The sequence below is a fragment of the Camelus bactrianus genome, chromosome 20, assembly GCF_048773025.1.
Source record: "Camelus bactrianus isolate YW-2024 breed Bactrian camel chromosome 20, ASM4877302v1, whole genome shotgun sequence".
Lineage (NCBI taxonomy): Eukaryota > Metazoa > Chordata > Mammalia > Artiodactyla > Camelidae > Camelus > Camelus bactrianus.
The window spans coordinates 22,947,144-22,966,053 of record NC_133558.1 but is presented as its reverse complement, the minus strand read 5'-3'; the positions used below and the strand labels follow the sequence as shown (position 1 = coordinate 22,966,053).

General features: G+C 41.1%; 1 protein-coding gene across 6 annotated transcripts in view; it reads left to right on the top strand.

Annotated features, from left to right (window-relative positions):
* Positions 1-18,310, top strand: part of FKBP5 (FKBP prolyl isomerase 5) — a 93,326-nt gene extending 75,016 nt beyond the window's left edge. For 5 of the 6 annotated variants that reach the window (XM_074348547.1, XM_074348548.1, XM_074348549.1 and 2 more), the window contains 5 exons: positions 4,070-4,160; positions 6,476-6,559; positions 12,215-12,400; positions 15,016-15,255; positions 15,973-18,310. In XM_074348547.1, coding sequence (XP_074204648.1) covers positions 4,070-4,160; positions 6,476-6,559; positions 12,215-12,400; positions 15,016-15,255; positions 15,973-16,080 — 709 coding nt within the window. In that variant the 3' untranslated portion in view covers positions 16,081-18,310. The remainder of the gene's footprint in view (positions 1-4,069; positions 4,161-6,475; positions 6,560-12,214; positions 12,401-15,015; positions 15,256-15,972) is intronic. The other variant, XM_074348552.1, reaches the window with a different exon arrangement.
* Positions 18,311-18,910: the final 600 nt, after the last annotated feature.

Below are 18,910 nucleotides of genomic sequence, written 5' to 3'. Positions count from 1 at the left end.
TCCTCCCTCTCTGGCTCCTTGGATTTCAGTCAGTAGGATTTTTAGTTACTGAGAATCTTGATGACCTGCACTTACCGATCGGTAATACTGTGCCTTTTGTACAGTCGCTTGCCTTTGTGTGGCCTCGGTAGTAATCCAGCGGCATATTTACCTCTGCCCTCACACTTGAGCCATAATCGTATTTCTCAAGTGACATTTTAGCCATGCCACTACCCACTTGAAAATTCTTGCAAAATGCTCTACACCTCAAACCCTTTAGAGCCTTCACTGAGGCAGCCTTTACTTAATACCTTCTTTTATTCTGTTATATTCCACTAGTGTATTCCCATCTCAGTGTGTTTTATTTGCATTTACTCTGTATTTGTAGTTCACTCCTAAATGAACCTATTTCTCTCTTTTTATACAGAACTTTTTAAATGAGGTGGTGCATAGAGGAGGGTATCTCCTCCCTGTCCAAATAATATTTATTTTTATTCCAGCATTCCAAAATTGCAGTAGTTCTAAACTCATATAAAGAGAGTGATTTTTATGACCCATGTATGTTTGCAGATTTAAGCTCCTTGAAGAGAAGTTCTGCATACATTGTGAGCAGGTATTGTATGAATCAGTTCATTATATTTTAACCTAGCTGACAAACCAGTTGTGGGAGCAGATGGCCCAAGTTTAATGGCAAAGAGAAACAGGAATTATCCTTATATTTATTAATGCAAATAGTTCTTTGCAAGTTTAAACTGTTTGTTGTATGATTAGTGGTTAACCCCACACACACCCCTCCCAACTATCCATCTGTGTGCACTTGACTCTCCTAAGCCTCAGTTTCCCTTTCTGTAAAATGGGGATAAATGGTGTCTACCTCCTAAAGTTGTGGAGGCCTAAGTGAGATAATGCAGGTAAAGAACTTATCAAAGTGCCTGGCACACCCTAACCCTCAGTGTACTAGCTCTTATTGCTGTTGTGATGACTGTTTTTCTCTTCCATTTTACCTTGAGACCATAAGAAAAAGGAAACTCTGTTTTAACATATGGCAGATTTTTCAGATCTTTTGAGGCATAAATGTAGTTGACAAGTTTTCATGAATTTCTAGGTATAAAAGGTTTTTTTCATACGTTTTATGGAAATAACTTAGCATAGTTAGAAAGGCTTCTGCTTAATATGTTGAGGAGTTATATAAAGTCTGCAACCTGAGACCGTCCACACATGCACTGCGTAAGGTTATCCATGTATGTAGAGCATCCCTGCCCACAGGTGTGTTGTGAGCCTGTGCAGTGAATTTGCTTGACTTACTCAGATTCCCACTTACAGAGACATTACATCTGCGTGTTGCTATAAATATGGCTGTTGCAAATATATGTTGTTATTCTTAATGTCATCTGTATTTCATTCTCTAAAAGATTTCCAGGGCATATACCTCCTCTTGATTCTGATAGGTACTTTTGCAGGATGTTTTCACAATAAATTCAAAACATACTTCCAGAGAACCCATTTTCTCGCCTCTCATCGGGAAGTGTCCTTTATATTATTTTAAATACTTTGACTTAATATTTTTTGTTTTGGGTAAAGTATGGCTCATTTTAACTTTTTTCTTCCTTTTCTTATCTTCTGTCTTGCACCAACGCCAAACAATAACACAGGCTGTCAAGAGCCATAGTGTCTAATTATGAGGCAGTGTGGGTCAAAAACTAAACAATTTTCTGGGGGCAGAGTCCAGATTTAAATCCCAGCTCTACCACTGCCTCTTAGTGTGACTCTCAGGAAGCACTTCTTTCTGAGCCTCAGTTTCTTCATCTGTAAAAAGGGAGCAGTTGGTAAGAACTTAGGATACAAGTGCTTCTCGTATGCACGTAAAGGCTTAATGGTCGTTAATAAGTCATTATTTGTATCTCTACTCTTTGCAGGCAGCTCTTAATTTAAAAACATTAATTCTGGATTGCTTCTGTTACTGTAGCCCAGCTTGTCTTTTGGTTAAGTCCTGGAATTCCATTTGTGGTGTGCTGTCTTTCAGTCAGATCAATTTGTGTGTCCTGGGTCCTTCCTTGCCCAGCCTGATCTAGCATAAGTCAGCCAACTTTCCTTGTAATAGGAAGTCAGGTTAGATGCTTCCCAGACAGTTCGAGGTGAGCTTACACCTCCCCAGGATTATGTGCTCCACATACATCTCACAGAATTTCTTCATTTGAACCCAGGAGAGATTGTAGAAATAAATCCTTTAGTCTTCTTTAATCCCATCAATGATAACCAGGACAATTAGGTGCCTCCTTTGACCCAGATCCACCAAACTCCTTGCCCCCAGCCATGAGCCCCCTGTCTGTAAGCTACTCTAGGGCAGCTTTTCCCATCCTCAGCACTACTGACATTTTGGTCCAGATGGGCTAGATAGTTCTTGGTTGTGGGGGCTGTCCTGTGCATCGTAGGCTGTTTGGTAGTGTCCCTGGCCTTTTCCCACTAGATTTCAGTAGCACCCTCCTAGTTATGACAGATTCCAAATCTCTAGACATCCCCAGATATCCCTGATGGAGAGGGGGAATTAAAGTCACCCGCTGAGAGCTAGCAGACTAAGGCAAGTGCCAGATCATCTGTTGGGTTTGTACCTGTCAGCACAGGGCTCCAAATATAACATGCTGTCAGTAAACACATGCTCAGTAGGGACTCACCTGCCTACCTGATTCCCAGCAGTTGAGGAATGTTCTTTATTTACCAGCTGGCAGAAACAAAATAGGAGATATATTGGTCTAAGAGCCCAAAGTAGAAAACTAGTCACCACTTCCTGCAACTGGCCACTGGTAATTATGTCCTCTTTTATTTCTTTGCTGAAGATACCCTTTGCCCTGCTATTAAAACCACCCCACCCCGTTCCTACCAGCTCTCACTGTATCTTTACGCCTCTCTCTGGCTCCAGCTTCCATGTTCTTGTGTAACAATGGAGGTAAGTGAGTAAGCATTTTCTTCCTGAAAAATTCAGGCAAGGGGTAAAGAAGAGGTGCGAGTGGCAAGAGATGAATGTTCCGCTCTAGGCCTTTTGCCCTGGAGAAAACTGAAGGTATTAAGTATTCATTTCAACCTGGTTTTGGTACCTTTTCAGCTTATAGCCTGAAAGTTTGGGTTTACTAAGTTTTTTGCAATACTATTCTATAAGTCAAAGAGTAGTGTGGCTTAAAACACACGGGAGCAGGATACGTTCCAGTGAATATTTTCCTAATATTTTGTGCATTGTTCTGCATCTGGAAAACCACTAACCCAGACAGACGGAGGCTCCACCAGAATTTCCATTCCAGTGGACGTGTGCTCCCTCGAATGCCTTGGATTTGTTAAAAAACTTAAATGGTTCGAAAAAACAGATTTACGTATATATTCCCAGTTATTTTATTCAGTCAGTTTTGGCTAAAAGGTTTAGTGTTTTAGTTTTACAGCCAGAGAGCTGTGAGAACACAATGCAGTATTTCTCTTGATGAAGTGTTAGAGCTTGCTGGGACTCTCCTTTTTGATTATATATTTGTTATATCATTGCTGTTTTCTAGTGTGCTTTCTAAAAGTCTTGAAGACTTACTGTGAGAGTGTATTTCCTTCCTGAGGTGTGAACCTTTCTCTCAGTTTATCTGACTGGAAGTGGTGCTTTTGGAAAGGAAGAGCACTTCTCACTTTAAAAACATACCTCTACCAAACAGCATTGTAACAATTACAGTGGTTGTCTTCTGTCCTTCTGATAAAGCATCAGGAAGAGTCCTAATAGTCAAATAATGGCTTTTCTATAAAAAGAACTAGATACAAAATCAAGCAGAGAAAGGCAGTGACATTTAGAATCACATTAAGCAAGCTGTTCCAAGGAGTACAGGTGTTACATTACGTATCAATGTGAAGAAGAAAACTCAATCAAGCTTGGTTTCTTAAAACACCATAGCAGTGTTGTCTGGCACCCTATCTTCTGATCAACATCTGCTTTGTCTTCAGGGTCTCGGATGTGTGTAGTTTGCACATGATAGCTCTGTGCTAATGTGATGCCTCAAGATACCCAAGGAAGTGCCTGGACATACACCAATTCTTTAAAGTTTTATTTTTTTACTCTCCATTTCAGATACGGTTTTGGAGAGGCAGGGAAGCCTAAATTTGGCATTGAACCTAATGCTGAACTTATATATGAAGTTACACTTAAGAACTTCGAAAAGGTGAGAAAATACCAACTTCTCTGAAATCATGGCAGATTTCTTTTCCATTCACTTCCTATAAGTTGGCGTCTGATAGTACCAGGTGGTGTAGATAGATGGTATTTGTGTGTGTGTGTTGTGTGTGTTATGCTTTTCATGACCAAGTGTCTCCTGTCGAGGTTGCTACCGCTGGAGTACAGGACAGCTGATACAGCACAGCTGATACACACCCAGGGAGCTCAGTGTTCTTGTTTTGTTCCTATGTGTCAGCCTTTTTTTTTTTTTTAACTTTTTTGGGTAGAATCCAAGACTTGTTCCCTTATTTGTTCTTAGACTTGTTCTTTTTGTACTTTTTTCTTGGGTTGAAGACAAAAAGGTTCACGTTCTGCCAAGCAGCTCCTTGGGGGAGTGGGGTGCAGTTTCCAGGGCTGAACGGATCGTACCCTTCACGGGAGTCGTGAAGAGGCCTTCACTGGGGCTGCAAGTTATTATCCAAAATGCAGGGCTCTGTAGGCCATCAGGCTCTGTGACAAGGGACACAAGGAATAAACCTGTTAACCTGAGGCCTTCTCTTTTCATACCTGCCCAAGTAGAAAAAAGAACATTTGCCTCGGGGTCCAGAAATGACACGCCTCTTTGAGCACAGTTCCCTCTCAGACCCACTCCGGGGCTCCCAGCAGCGGCTGCACTGGGCAGGCACAGAACACGTGCCTGTTCAGGTCTGCTGTCATGTCCAGCCCCTCCTCCCCCAGGGGCCTCGAGAGCTGCGTTTAGTGTATCTTTTTTATCCCCACAGTGCCAGCTTCACGTTCTGTACTTTAAGCTTTGGACTGGAAACGTGACTATTTCTTTTATTAGACTCAGAGAGGAAATCACGGTCCTGTAGGCCTCTCACTTTGGGCTAAGAAGGTCAGGGGAGGACTGCTTTGTGATCGTCCCCTAATGGTCATGTTCCTAATAATATGTTCCTCAAAACAAACATGCACTTGTCACGACCATCGCTTGTTGTCGGGTAATGTCATCTGAAGGCTCGCTAGCTCAGCACTGATCCTCCAAAGCTGCCTTCATAGCACAAAGTGGTTTTTATTTTTAAAGAGAGAAAATAACCCTTAGCATATGGTCATTTAGACCTCTGGCTTTCCTATTTCCATTTTAATAAAGTAACCCCTCATCACAGCCCAGTGGACCTTGCACACTCAGAAGCCTTCTCACTGGGACCCACAATGCACCTGCGCCTAGTCACGGCCCCCATGGGCAGCACTGCTTGGTGTATTTGAAGCTTTGTGAAGGTGTGTGTTGTTGTTGGAGGCAACATGATTTAGTTCTCTGACTTGTAATAATAGATTTACACTCCATAGAGCCTAAACACAATATAAAAAATGCAGAGGGCCCTTACTAAGTAGATTTTTAAATAATAGAGCTAAATTGTTAGGAATCACATAGTGTTGCCAAAAAGACTAGTAACTCATTATCTTCTTTTAAGGCGGGGAGCACTGGTATGACGCCAGGAATATACCACTAATTGTCCTTTGAGTAGAGAATTTTACAGTTACACAGTTAAGCTTCCTAATTCTTCTGCAGTATAGCACAGACACAGCCATTGTCACCTTCCCTAAAGGACCCCAGTGTTGTATTGACTGATCCAGACACTCATATTGAAAGTGCAGGTGTCCCTGATGGATGTCTGTAATGGTGGGGAGAAATGATACACATAATACAAATTAGCAGACGATCGTGAAATCATTTGTTTTCTTTGCATCACCTTCACCCTCCCAGTTATGTTTTCCTTGAGCTTCCCCAAGTATACATCTGCAGGTTGTTGCAGCTTGGAGGTTTTAATATATATGGTTGTTTTAGAGTGGCGAAACAGCTACATGTTCTGGAATTTTTTAATTGTGTATGAATATACAACTGTGACTTGACTATAAGAGTATTCCCATTTTAGAGTTGAAAAACTGAGGCTTGAGAGAAACAGCTTGCCTAAATTATAATAGCAGCTTAGTGGAGAAGTCTGCAGGAGGGAAATAAGGGACCCTGGCTCTCCCTGTGTGGCCTCACCTCATAATTCTAGAGATTCCCTCTAACAGTGCTCAACAGTTCTTGTTCCTCAGTGTTTGTGCCCACTCCTCCCTGCTGAGCAGCACGGGTCAAGCACCCTGTCATCATAGAAAGTGAGTTCTAGCCTGGTGCCCTGGCAAGGGCAGACAGTGTTAAAAGCCAGGGGCTTCTGAAGTATGGGTTGCCTTTAGGAAGAGCTATTGTTTGTTCTTACGGGCATCAGCTGGTGCATTTTCCATCTCTGTTCATCTAACCATTGTCACAAATTTATACGACAGGCCAAAGAATCCTGGGAAATGGATACCAAAGAAAAATTGGAACAGGCTGCCATTGTCAAAGAGAAGGGAACTGTGTACTTCAAGGTGTGTGAGTCTTTGTACAGTCCTTTCCATCTCAAAGAATTTAGTCAAGTATCAGTGAGTTGTGCTGATATACCTTGTTCTGAATTCTATGAATACCATTCTGGATAAGCATTAGCCTGAATTTTTACAGGTCTGTCATTTTTAGTATAAGAAATGGTGAGACAGAATGAATTAATGTGACAAAAAGAACACAAATGCCTCTTTTACACATTCTGCTCTAGACTGTAACCCTCACAAAGGCAGACCAGGTCTGCTCGCCCACCCACCACTGTGTCACTCAAGGCCTAGAGCAGCTCGCTTGGTACATGGTGGGCACTCAACATGTGTTTGTGGAATGAAACAAAGAATGAATAGAATAATTGTTAGCAAGTAATAGAACTCAAAGGGGTAAGTTTCACATCATTTTCTTTTCCACTGTCTTGGGGATAAAAAGAGATCACGCACAGACTTTAAAAGGAACTGACAGGAGGAGTGTGTTAATTTCGTCTAATGGCCAAGATGATCCCTCCCACACTTGATTTTGTGAGGAATCCTCAGAAATTCCTTAATGATACTTGTCATTTCTTGATTATTGCAAACCCTTTCTTACAATCTAGGAATTTATCTCCTCACTTAGATTTTAAACTCTCAGATAAAGAAAAAAAGAGAACAGCACTTTGATTCTAATCAGAACGCTCCAGCCATTGCTTCCCCAACCCCAAATATGTAACTTTTCTGTATGGAGCAGAAAGGGCTTAGTGCAGGAGAGTGTGAGAGAAAGAATGGGAGTTTTGTCAAGGTTTCTTTTTTTAACTTGCGACTGCAATCCATGAACAAGAGAAAAATTAGATGATGTTTTTAATAGTCTAAAGCAGATGCATCAGTGTACGTCAGCACATCTTTATGGAGAAGCTTCTGTAAGACCCGTCCTTGGGGTAACATGCTTGTCTAGAGGGAGAGGAGGCAGCGTTAACCCACAGAAAACAGCGAGAGAATTACATAAGACCGTCACCAACACAGAATTACACAGCCAGAGGGCCACATGTATGGTCATTGTTTTCTAAACTGAGAGGAGCCCCATTATTGGGTCATGAAATCAATTTAGTGGAAGTGTATTGCATTATGTAGTAAGGATAAATTTTGTTTCATAAAACTTGTTCCGTTGTGTGTGAGTGGGTACTGGATCATGATTGAAAACACTTCTTATTCTGGGTACAGATAATATATAATTATTTATAAATGTTTACTATATGTACTAAAATAACGTATAGGTCACCAGAAAGCACTGGGGTATGGTGGAATGAGCTCTGTATTGGGAAAACTGGGCTTTGTGGCTCCAAATGATTTAAAGTCATTTAAGGTCCAAAGAAGTTATTTTTTCATGTGAAAAGTGAGGGAATTAAATTAGATGATCCCCAAGTTTTCTTTCCAGCCCTAAACTTCTATGCATTTCTAAGTTCTCAAGAACAAGTTTGATTTTTCTTAATTTCTAATTGAGGTACTGGCTACTTCTTTAACTATTCAGATAAGATCCAAAGACTCAAATACATAATACCCTACGAATAAAAAAATTTTCTGTACTTAAGACCATAGGTCTTAAACTGTGTTTCCTACCTACTTGCGAGTCCATAAAAGTCTTCAAGTGTATTTTTTATATTTCCCAAAACTTCTAAATAGAATATTAACATGGGGGGAGGTGAGGCTTTTGGCATTTGACTAGAATTATATCAACTCAGTGTAATAAACAGCTTAGCTATTCAGAAGCTCTAATTGGTTGCTGCTGATGACTCAGAACTTTGGGTAACAGTATTGATAATGAATGCTGCAGAGCCACGTGTCATATAGCTGTACCCACAGTATATACAGAGAGATGGCCAGAATTTGATCAGCAGCAGAAAGCAGTGCTCGAGTATCTACGCAATTACTTGACTGTGCTGCTTCTTAGCATCACACTGGTGCAATAGTGATTTGTGTATTTCATAATATTATGAACCCTCTTAAAATTACTGATCTTTGGATAAAATCTGGATCAGCAGTCACACATATGGAACATATTATTTTTAACATGCAATTTGATAGACAAAAATCTTTCAAAACATTAGTCTATTGGGGGAAAATTAATGAAAGGTTCAAAACCGCTGACCTAAGACTTTTCTCCCAGAATGTCTCTGAACATTTTGTACTACTCAAAACATCCCTGGAGGCACCTTCATAATTATAGGTAAAAGATCCCAGCAGTGATCCTAGTTTTAACCGTAAGACTTTAAAAATGGGTGGTAGATAAGTTCCTGCACACCTTCCCTTTACAAACTTCAGGGCAAGTTTCAATCTGCCACACTGCCTTTCAGGGCCTCATCCTTCCAGGGTGTTTGACTTGGCACGTGCGTTGTGCATATGCACAGGGGCCAGATGTGTAGGGGAGAGCAGAGATGGTGTGAAGTGTAGGTTTGTATTTCACCCCATTCGTACAATGAAATGGAGCTCTATTTTCATTGACCTGTTGCTTTGGTTTACCTCTAAATGGGTAAATCTCTCCCCTTAGTAGGGCAGAATTGTAATAAGCTTTTTACTGGGAATGATTCTGGTGTTCAGACTGTAAACTATCAACCTCTGAACACTAAAGAGAAGAAAGGTAGGAGAGGACTCTCTTCATTTGGCTCTGAAAATAATTATTTAGCACATTTAACACCGTGATGTTATGCCAGGCATTGTGCAAGTCAGTTAAATAGACATGATTTTTGCCCTCATAACTGACAGCATGTGCAGGACAACAGCATTACCTACTTTTCTGACTTGGAGGCAGAGGTAAGGCAGCTGCGGACACTGCAGTGATACGGGGTTCTTGCGCCCTCTTGTGCTCCTTGGCGGGAAAAAAAAGCATTTCTAAAGCAAGCTAGTTAAGGATCATCCTTCAACCATGGAACCCTTTGCAGACAAACCAGGCTTTGATATATTTTGACCACCCTTGCTGAACCAAGAAACCAGTGTTATTGATTAGAAACAAGTCATCTTTGACTCTACGTTTTTAGGTTAAAAAAAAAACTCAAAACCTGCCTCTCTTTCTCTTTCTTCATTGTTTTAGAACAAGATTTCTCAGCCTCAGCACAGTTGATATTTGGGGCTGTGTAGCTCTGTTTTGGCGGGAAGTTGTCCTGTGCGTTATAGGACATCTAGCAGCATCCCTGGCCCCTACCCACTAGGTGCATGCCCTCCACTTGTGACAACTAAAGCACATCTCTAAACATTGCCAAGTGTCCCCTGGGGCAAAAGCACCCTAGTGGAGAACTCTTTAGTACATCAGAAGCAGAAATACTACAAAGACCTTTGCTCATTAGAAGTTGAGATATAAGTCACATTATATATGAAATTGCTTTTAAGAAATTAAAGTGCTCAATGCATGTGAAGGAACATTTATGTATATTATGAAGTCTATTCTGGTTTGTTGTTGTTTTGAGAAACCATAGCCTTCTACTATTCTGAAAGTCAGAACCAACTGAAGTGGTAGGATCTGGGTTTTTCTCCTCCCTGGCTCTTTTCTTTCCCTAGGACAGTATACTTGATAAAGATGGTGGAGGAGAAGAGAGGGGAAGCAGCAGCTAGGCAAACAGGGAAGGTGCCTGTCCTTCTCACCTAGCCTAAATGAAATGACACTTTTCATTTCCATTCATATCTCCATTTTGCTCCCAATGACTGAAAAACTTTTGATTCCACAGTTATATTCCTTTGACCTTACTATTTACTCAGCAGATCTTCATTAAGGGCCTCCTTGTGCTAAACCCTCGATATTCCGAAAGGGATAGGATATGCTTCCTGTCCTCAATGAGCTCTCACTCCAGCGGGAGAAAAGATGGTGACAGAAAATGCCAATCCTGGTGCTGGTGAGGACCCTATTCTTGAGTGGTGGGCCTAAGGCTGCAGCAAAACCTAAGTGCAGACAGCCCTGACTTACGATGATTCAACTTACAATCTTTCCACTTTTCAGTGATGCAAAAGCTCTCCACATTCAGTAGAAACCGTGCTTGGAATTGGGGGTTTTTGACTTTACCCAGCTAGCGATACACAGTACGACCCCCTCCCGCAGTTCCTATCAGCCCCACGGTCAGAAGGGCAAACCACCGGTGTAGCCATTCTGCTTCTGTCAGGATAGTATTCAATAAACTATGTGAGACATTAAACACTTTGTTATCAAATAGGCTTCATGTTAGATGATTTTGCCCAACTGTAGGCTAAGGTAAGTGTTCTGAGCACCTTTAAAGTAGGCCTGGCTGTTCAGTAGATCAAGTGTATCAGGTGCATTTTTGACTTACCGTGGGTTTATTGGGAGGTGACCCCTTGTAACTTGAGGAAGATCTGTACATTCTGACCCAGGCCCTCTACCTGGAACTGGTCTACCCCGTCCTCATCACCAAAAATCAGTGTTGGGGCTTCCTTTCTCCAGGTGGAACACATTTTTATACCAACCACTTGAAGTCCTGTAAAACTGGAACATTCTCATAGACCTGCTCTGTGATCTTCCTCCCCTTACTCACTGGGTGAGGCCTGCAGTGTGTGTGGGGAGACTGAGAAGTGTACGCACTTTGACTGGTAAATCCTAGTGACATGATCTTAACCCTGTTTGTCGGTCAGACATTGGGTTTAATGCCCATGAGGTGTGGCTGCAATTCTGTCACCTGGCGGGATGTGTCATGTTTTCAAGCTTATAATCACCTCCTGTAGAAGAGATCCCTCCCCTGTACTCCGTCTTACCTGCTCTTACTCCTTTCATTCATCCTAAAATGGCAATAAACATTGTCTCAGCCCTGGTATTTCCTGTATAGACCATATATATAATTCATGTTAATTAATTATACAGTTGTTAGAATTCTAATCAGGTAAGAGAGCAAAAATGCAACTAAGAGAAAGGTTTTTCTCGTGTAGTTAGCTGACACTTACGTGATTCATGTTTTAGTTACTTACGTCACTGCTGCTATTCACCTCTGTCTTCCCATGGTCTATAGATGAGAGGTCAGCAGACCACGGTCTGTTTTTGTAGACAGTAAGGTTCTACTGGGACGCAGCCACACCCATTTATTTATATATTGTCTGGAGCTGCTTCTGTACCACCAAGGACAGAGTTGCAACAGAGACTAGCCTGCAAAGCCTGAAATATTTACTATCTGCACCTTCATAGGAGAAGGTTGCCAGCCCTTAGATAACTTAAGATTTGCTGGGCTGGGGACTGGCACTTATCAGAATATAGTTACCTATCGTGCCGAGCTAATGGTCAGAAGAAGAGGGAAAAGTAAACTAGTGACACAGTCTACAACTACTCACCAGCCTTTTGAAAGTGATAATAAATACTAGCACCAAAGACTGTAACCCAGAAGCCTTGATACCCACCTGCTGAGAGAAATGCCCCCTGGATAGGGTGAGATGGTGGACTCTGGAGACCAGCGTTACAGTGCCTGGTCCTAAACCAGCTCCGGGGTCGTGGGGACTTGGGAAAAGTGCCTGGATAGCCACCTCCTGGAAACAGGAAGAAATGATCAAATGGCTTGGTTAGAATGGGGGGGGGGGGGTCCTTTTGCGGATTTGGCTTTCTTGGGGGGGGGGGCTGAGCTTGCACTACTTTTGTACCCCTCCCACTCCCACCCCCAGAGCCTGTCCAGCAAGTAATCACTAGCTTTTCTCTCTCAGGGAGGCAAGTACATGCAGGCGGTGATTCAGTATGGGAAGATAGTGTCCTGGTTAGAGATGGAATATGGCTTATCGGAGAAGGAATCTAAAGCCTCTGAATCGTTTCTGCTCGCTGCCTTCCTGAACCTGGCCATGTGCTACCTGAAGCTCAGAGAGTACACCAAAGCCGTCGAGTGCTGTGACAAGGTGAAGTGTCTGCCTGTGAGATGACTTAAGCTCCTCCAGATCTTTTTCTCCTTCCTCATACTGAGTCTTCCTCTGCTGCCTTTCATCCAGGGGCTGGGTTTTCCACATTGCTTAGTTTTGTTTGTTTGGGGTTATTTGTTTCTCAGGATGAATTGAGAAGCGCAGAAGCATTTTTTATTATAGTCATAATTTCCTGATGCTTAGACTATTTATAATAATACATTATGAACAAAGATTTAGATAAAATTAAGCAGGTTTTATCCATGACCTTAAGTCTGTGACATTTGGTATCACATTAGACATAGAACTCTTCAGATTCAGTTTAATAAGAACAGACTGTGACTGCTCCTACAGGGATATGCAAGTCATTTTTTTCAAGTAGTTTTGTTTTTTTTTTTTTTCCTTTTTGAAATGGGGGAGATAGTTAGGTTTGTATTTACTTATTTAATGGAGGTACTGGGGATTGAACCCAGGACCTTGGCAAGTCACTTTTTATCGTATTTATTCACTCAGAAAACACATAACTTGAAAGAGCCACAGAGCACCAGCAGCCCTCTCCCTTATTACGTGTGCATTGTTAACGCTGTTACGGAGCACCTAAGTACCAGAGGCCAGTGACAGTAGTGATGTATGACTGTGCTATTTTATATACTAGCTAATGCTGTTATGTCAGAGACTTGGACTGAGTGAACAGTGTATATTTTATTATGGATAAAAGCTAATAATTGGATATATCTTAAAGACAGACAAAGGGATAAAAAAAAACCCAATTATTTCATACATTCTTTGTAAGATTTTTTTTTTTTGGAGGGGGTAAGTAATTAGATTTATTTACTTACTTATTTTAACAAAAGTACTGGGGATTGAACCCAGGACCTTGTGCATGCTAACATGCACTCTAACACTGAGCTATCCCCTCCCCGCTGTAAGATTATTTTTGAGTTTTAAGACTTCAAGTTTTGTGGATCAGTGTTCCCTATCATGTTATGCTAAATTTTGCCTGAGAAGACAGTGTTATTATTAATTACATTTTAACTTTGTTCTTGTTCAAATTTGACATTACAGAAACATGCAAGAAAGTGAGCCCATTTATAAAATTCCCATTGACCCTCTCCCAAGACCACAGTCATTCATTTCCTATATATTCCTTTTGGGGAGGGAGGGTATAGCTCAAGCAGCATAGTGCATGCTTAGCATGCACAAGGTCCTGGGTTCAATCCCCAGTACCTCCTCCAAATATAAATAAATATACCCAATTACCTCCCCCTCATAAAAAAAGAGAAAAAAAATCATTAAAAAAATATTCCTTTTGTTTTTTCCATATAAGAGTAACATGTATGAATTTTTTTAATGAGGATATATAGATTTATAAAATAAGGACATCTTTCCCCATATTACCAGTTCATCATCTAATTCATTTTTTTAAAGTCAATATAGTATCCGTTGTATGGATCTATCATAGTTTAACCAATCCCTTTTGGTAGATTTCCAGGTTTTGATATTACAAATTATATATATAGTGTCTCTTTGAATATGTGTGGGATTGTTTCTATAGGATAGATTCCTGGAAGTGCAAATATTGGGTCAAAGATGTTATTTTAATATATTTAAATTTTAATACTTTATACATTATTGAATATTGTCAGTGGTTTTCATTCTCAATATTGTTAGCAACAAAAAATTCTTATTTTTATTTCTTGGTTACTAATGAAGTTGCACATCTTTTCATTACTTATTGGCCATTTGTATTTCATCTTTGAATTGCCTGTTCATATCCTTCAACCAAATTATTGTGTTCTATTGATTGAGGTAGTCTGCACATTAACTTTTTGCCTGACAGTAGGGACTCTGTTCTCACTTGTCTTTGATGATGGTAGCTTTTTCTGAAAAGAAAGTTTTAATATTTACCTAGTAAAATCTATTTCTTTCTAGATAGAAAGGTCTTCCTCACCCTGACAGTATAAAAAATAACCCTGTTCGATACTTACAAAACCTACTCCATCAAGGTTTGCTTAAAAAGAAAAAAACCCTATTACAATTTTATGGGAGTTTTTTTGACATGTAAATATAGTTGGTCTAGAATTTATTTTTGCGTTTATATGACATAAGGTAAGAATTCAACTAATTTTCTACATGGATAGTCACTGCCTCAGCCCCATTTATTCCAAAGTTAATACTTTCTCTATATGATTTACATTACCATCTTTGTGATTATTAAATCTTTTTGCACACATACACATGAATCTATTTCTGAATGCTGTTTTGTTCCACGGACCCATTTGTCCATGGACTACTAACCAAATTTTTAATTTCAGTAGTTTAATAGTATATCTTTTTCTCCAGAAATTTCTCAGCCATTCTTAGGCATTTACTTCTTCCATTGAACTTTAAAATGAACTTCTCAAAAGCCCCCTTCCCAAGTCTCCTTGGGATCTTTACTTTCTGTATTTAATGAATTTTCTATAATTTGTAAATTTTGATCAGTAGTATATAATTACCTTGAGCCCAGTCTTTTCAATACGCCTTTTCCAATTCCCTTGGCCAGAGACCTTTTTCTCTTCAAATGCCCACAGGGTACATGCATCCTTTCTAAAACGTAGTCCGTCTGTCCCTAGGCCCTTGGACTGGACAGTGCCAATGAGAAGGGCTTGTACAGGAGGGGCGAAGCCCAGCTGCTCATGAACGAGTTTGAGTCAGCCAAGGGCGACTTTGAGAAAGTGTTGGAAGTAAACCCCCAAAATAAGGCCGCAAGACTGCAGATCTCCATGTGCCAGAAAAAAGCCAAGGAGCACAATGAGCGGGACCGCAGGATATATGCCAACATGTTCAAGAAGTTTGCAGAGCAAGATGCAAAGGTATGTGCACAGCCCCCCGCCTTCAGGAGGACCAAGACCTGACCTTGCGCCTTTGACTTTTGTTCTGAGAGGGTGAAGCACAGGACACAGGTGCAGGTAGACAACTCGCGAGCACCAAGGATAGGGGAAGTGATTTCGGATCTGATTGAGGCTGGTTTGGATCCAGGAGTAGAGTAAGGCTGTTCCACCATACTCTACTTACCACAGGCACATAGGTGTGAGGCCCTGGCATGTCCATGCAAGGGATGAGGGAAGTCAGTTCCCTAGAAATGTCCTAAAACTTTTACTGTTTTTTTAAAAAATCAAGTACATCAGGGTTTTTTCCCTCCAGATAATACCTGCTTTTGAGACTTCAGATTTCCCAGGAAATGGATTGATGGGGAAGCCCAGCTATTTTGCCTTTACTTTGAGGTTCGGGAGCCAACTTGGCAAACGTGATGGGAGAAGTCCACCTCCCTACATCAACGCTATATTCTGGTCCCTCACTCCCCCTCCACTCAGAACCCCTGGTGACCCCTGTGGCAAGCTAGTCATTTTAACCCAAGAACAGCGAAAGCTCCCTCTCAGCTATTGGCAGCAGAGCCATGACTTACCCAGCCGGGCCACCTGAATAAAGCCCTGTAACGTCCTCTTATTTCATACCTGACAGTCTAGAGGAGCTAAGAAGTAATTGGACACTCTTTTTTCTCTAACCCTCTTGATTTATTTCTTCCTCAGGAAGAGGCCAGTAAAGCAATGGGCAAGAAGAATTCAGAAGGGGTCACCGATGAAAAAGAAACAGAAAGTCAATCAATGGAAGAAGAGAAAGCTGAGGGCCACGTATGACATCACGCCAGGGAGGGACGAGTCCTTGTGAACTCGGCCCCTCCTCCATGGGCATGCCCCCAACTCAGGACTAAACAGTGTTTAATGTAAAGTTTGTTATAGTCTATGTGATTCTGGAAGCAAACGGCAAAACCAGTAGCTTCCCAAAAACCACCACCCTGCTGCTGCCCAGAGCTCTCCGTGAGGGGGTGGCATGGGACCACTCCAGGTGGAACAAAGCGGTGGCTGTTGGTGTGGAGAGATTGAGCCAACAGCCTAGTCCAGCTCATTTCAGTTATGTCAACTTGCAATATCCAGTTCAGGGTCCCTTGAGATAATTCTAACAATTGGGGGCTGTCTGTCAGGTTTTCCATTTGATTGAACTTTAATACACTGCAGAAACCTACCAATAAATGCTTAATGAGTTTCTCCTTTCCTACAATTGGGCAGGGGAGAGGAGGGGGAGGTTTTGGTTTTCAGTGACTCAAATGCTCCAAATGCAAGCTGTTGCATTTCTAACCAACAGAACCCACAGTAGAGGGGCCAGGTATCCCCTCAGGTCCACAGCAGCGTCACAAACTTGAAAGCCAGAACCTCAGAGGCCACTCACTTGCTGACTTAGCTGCCTCCCAAACGCCCCCTTGTTAAGCAGCCTGCCTGTGAGCGTGGGCTCCTGCCCAGGCTGTCTCCGGAGGGGGCATTCTGTCATTCCTAAAACACGCTTCAGTGATAGTGAGCAGAGAGGGTTTCTGGATTAGCTTTCCCTGTTTTGGATGAAGTTCTGAGATGCTGAAATGTGAAGAAAACAATCAGAATTGTGCTTTTTCCCTTCCCTCCTGTCCCTTCCAGGAAGTTATGTTGAGTCCAGTTTGCCTGCTCACATTGCTACGGCTCAGTTTCTTCCTTCTGTTCTGATCCCCAAATTATTAAGAATTTGAGACTTGTTCTTGTCATACCTTTGACCTGGAGTGAATTTATTTACATATCTGCCTAGGATCCATGCAGCTTTTTTTGTTGTCGTTTTTAAATTGCTGTGTCATAAACATATGTATACTGATGTATGAAAGTTTATTTACACTCCTCTATCATGCAAAAAATTGACTTTTTACTACTAAGTAACTTAATTTTTAAAAACAAATCTGAGGTTGAAAAAGAACTCAATGCCCTTAAGGATTTTCTTTCAAGTCCGACATGCGGTAGCTTGCTTTCCCTGTGCTGATAGCTGCTCTGTTCTGGTGTGAGTTGTGAAAGAGAGGTAAGAACAGCTTCCCATGCAGGTACATCTAGCCTAAAATCTCCAGTACTTGGGCATTGAACTAGGGCAAATCTTAAATATGTACGTGTAGCTGAATTTTAGTCCTTACGGGTAAGCAAGATTAAGCCTGGCTTTCTAGTCCCACAGCCTGAGAAGTAAGAAACACTCACGGGAATGCATCTGGCAACCCGAGAAAACATTTGCTTCAACCTGGAACATCTCACTTTCTTAAATCCTAAAGAACACTGGCAGTTATATTTTAGGTTAGTTTTTATTTTTATGGTGGTTTTAACAAAACATTTTCATCATTAGGTTAAGACCATGTTAAAAACCTAAAAATATAGTCATTTCCTTTTATATCAGTTTCTGTCTCCATGGAACAAATGGAATTGTGAGTTTCTCCTTTAACTAAAATCCTTTTAATTTCTCATTTACATGTTTCTCTTTTCTCATAAGATACTTCTTTAAAAAGCCCCCAATCTCACCTAGGGAATATGAAGAGCAGAAGCTGATTTTTGCTTATTTGCTTAACTGTGTAGTATTTGTAGCTCTGTTGACTAGAGCATGACTCCAACAAGGCCAAGATTGAAATTAGATCCAGAAGGCCAGTTAGCTCTTCGCAGGTAACAAAAAATTCTAAAACTTAGATTATCTTAGCCCATTGTCTCCCAAGTGTGTGTTACGGGTCATGGAAATAGGCAGGAAAAAATGTGGGGAGGAGGGGCGGAAAGGGTGGGCAAGTGGTTCTGAGCAAAAGATTATGAAGTGTCCATCACCTCTCAAGAAAAAGAAACTTCACACACATTCTTGTATCAAATTCAGTCATTTTCAACAGTTTTGTCTAGAAATCAACAAATGTCTTTGAACCAGCTCTCAGATTGCATTTGGAGTGGTGAGGCAGCATATAATGAATTAAAAACATAAATTGCTTTTTAAAAAAAATTATCCAGATGCACTTTTTTTGGTGTTCTTAAATAAATTCAGAAAAACAAATGATTTCCCATTGTACTTGGTTTTGCTTAAATAGTCTTCAAGAAAGGTTGTTTTGGTTGGAAAACTATGGTGGGAGCCGAGTTGAAGAAATGAGATATCAGAAAATTGTCATGAGACAGTACTGTTCAGCTCCTGGCTCTGATGCACAACCTGAAGTCAACACTGGGCTAAAGGCAGTGGAATCATGCATCTTTGTTCAAATGAACCAAAAAAGTCAGAGAAACGAGAATTTTGTTTTTTCATTAATCAGTGGACCCTTCACCATTTTAACTGACTGTAAGGTAGGTTCATTTTGGGAAATCTATTTAATTCTGCTCTTTAATAAATATGTAAAGTGGAAGTAAGCATATGTCAGGTGATGTTCTGTGTTAAACATGTATTTCCCCTTATGTAGCATATAGGAGATGATACTACATACACTGAATCCTGTGCAGAAAAAAGGGGGTGTGGGGCTGGGCTGGGGGCACACCTGTCTCCAGTTGTACCACTGAGGTCTACAGACAGGTCAACACAGACTCCAGGCATCTTTTATTCCCTCTGAATTCCTTGCTTCATCTCTGGATTTTAATTATACTCCTCTCCTTTTGCTGCTAAATTATTTGG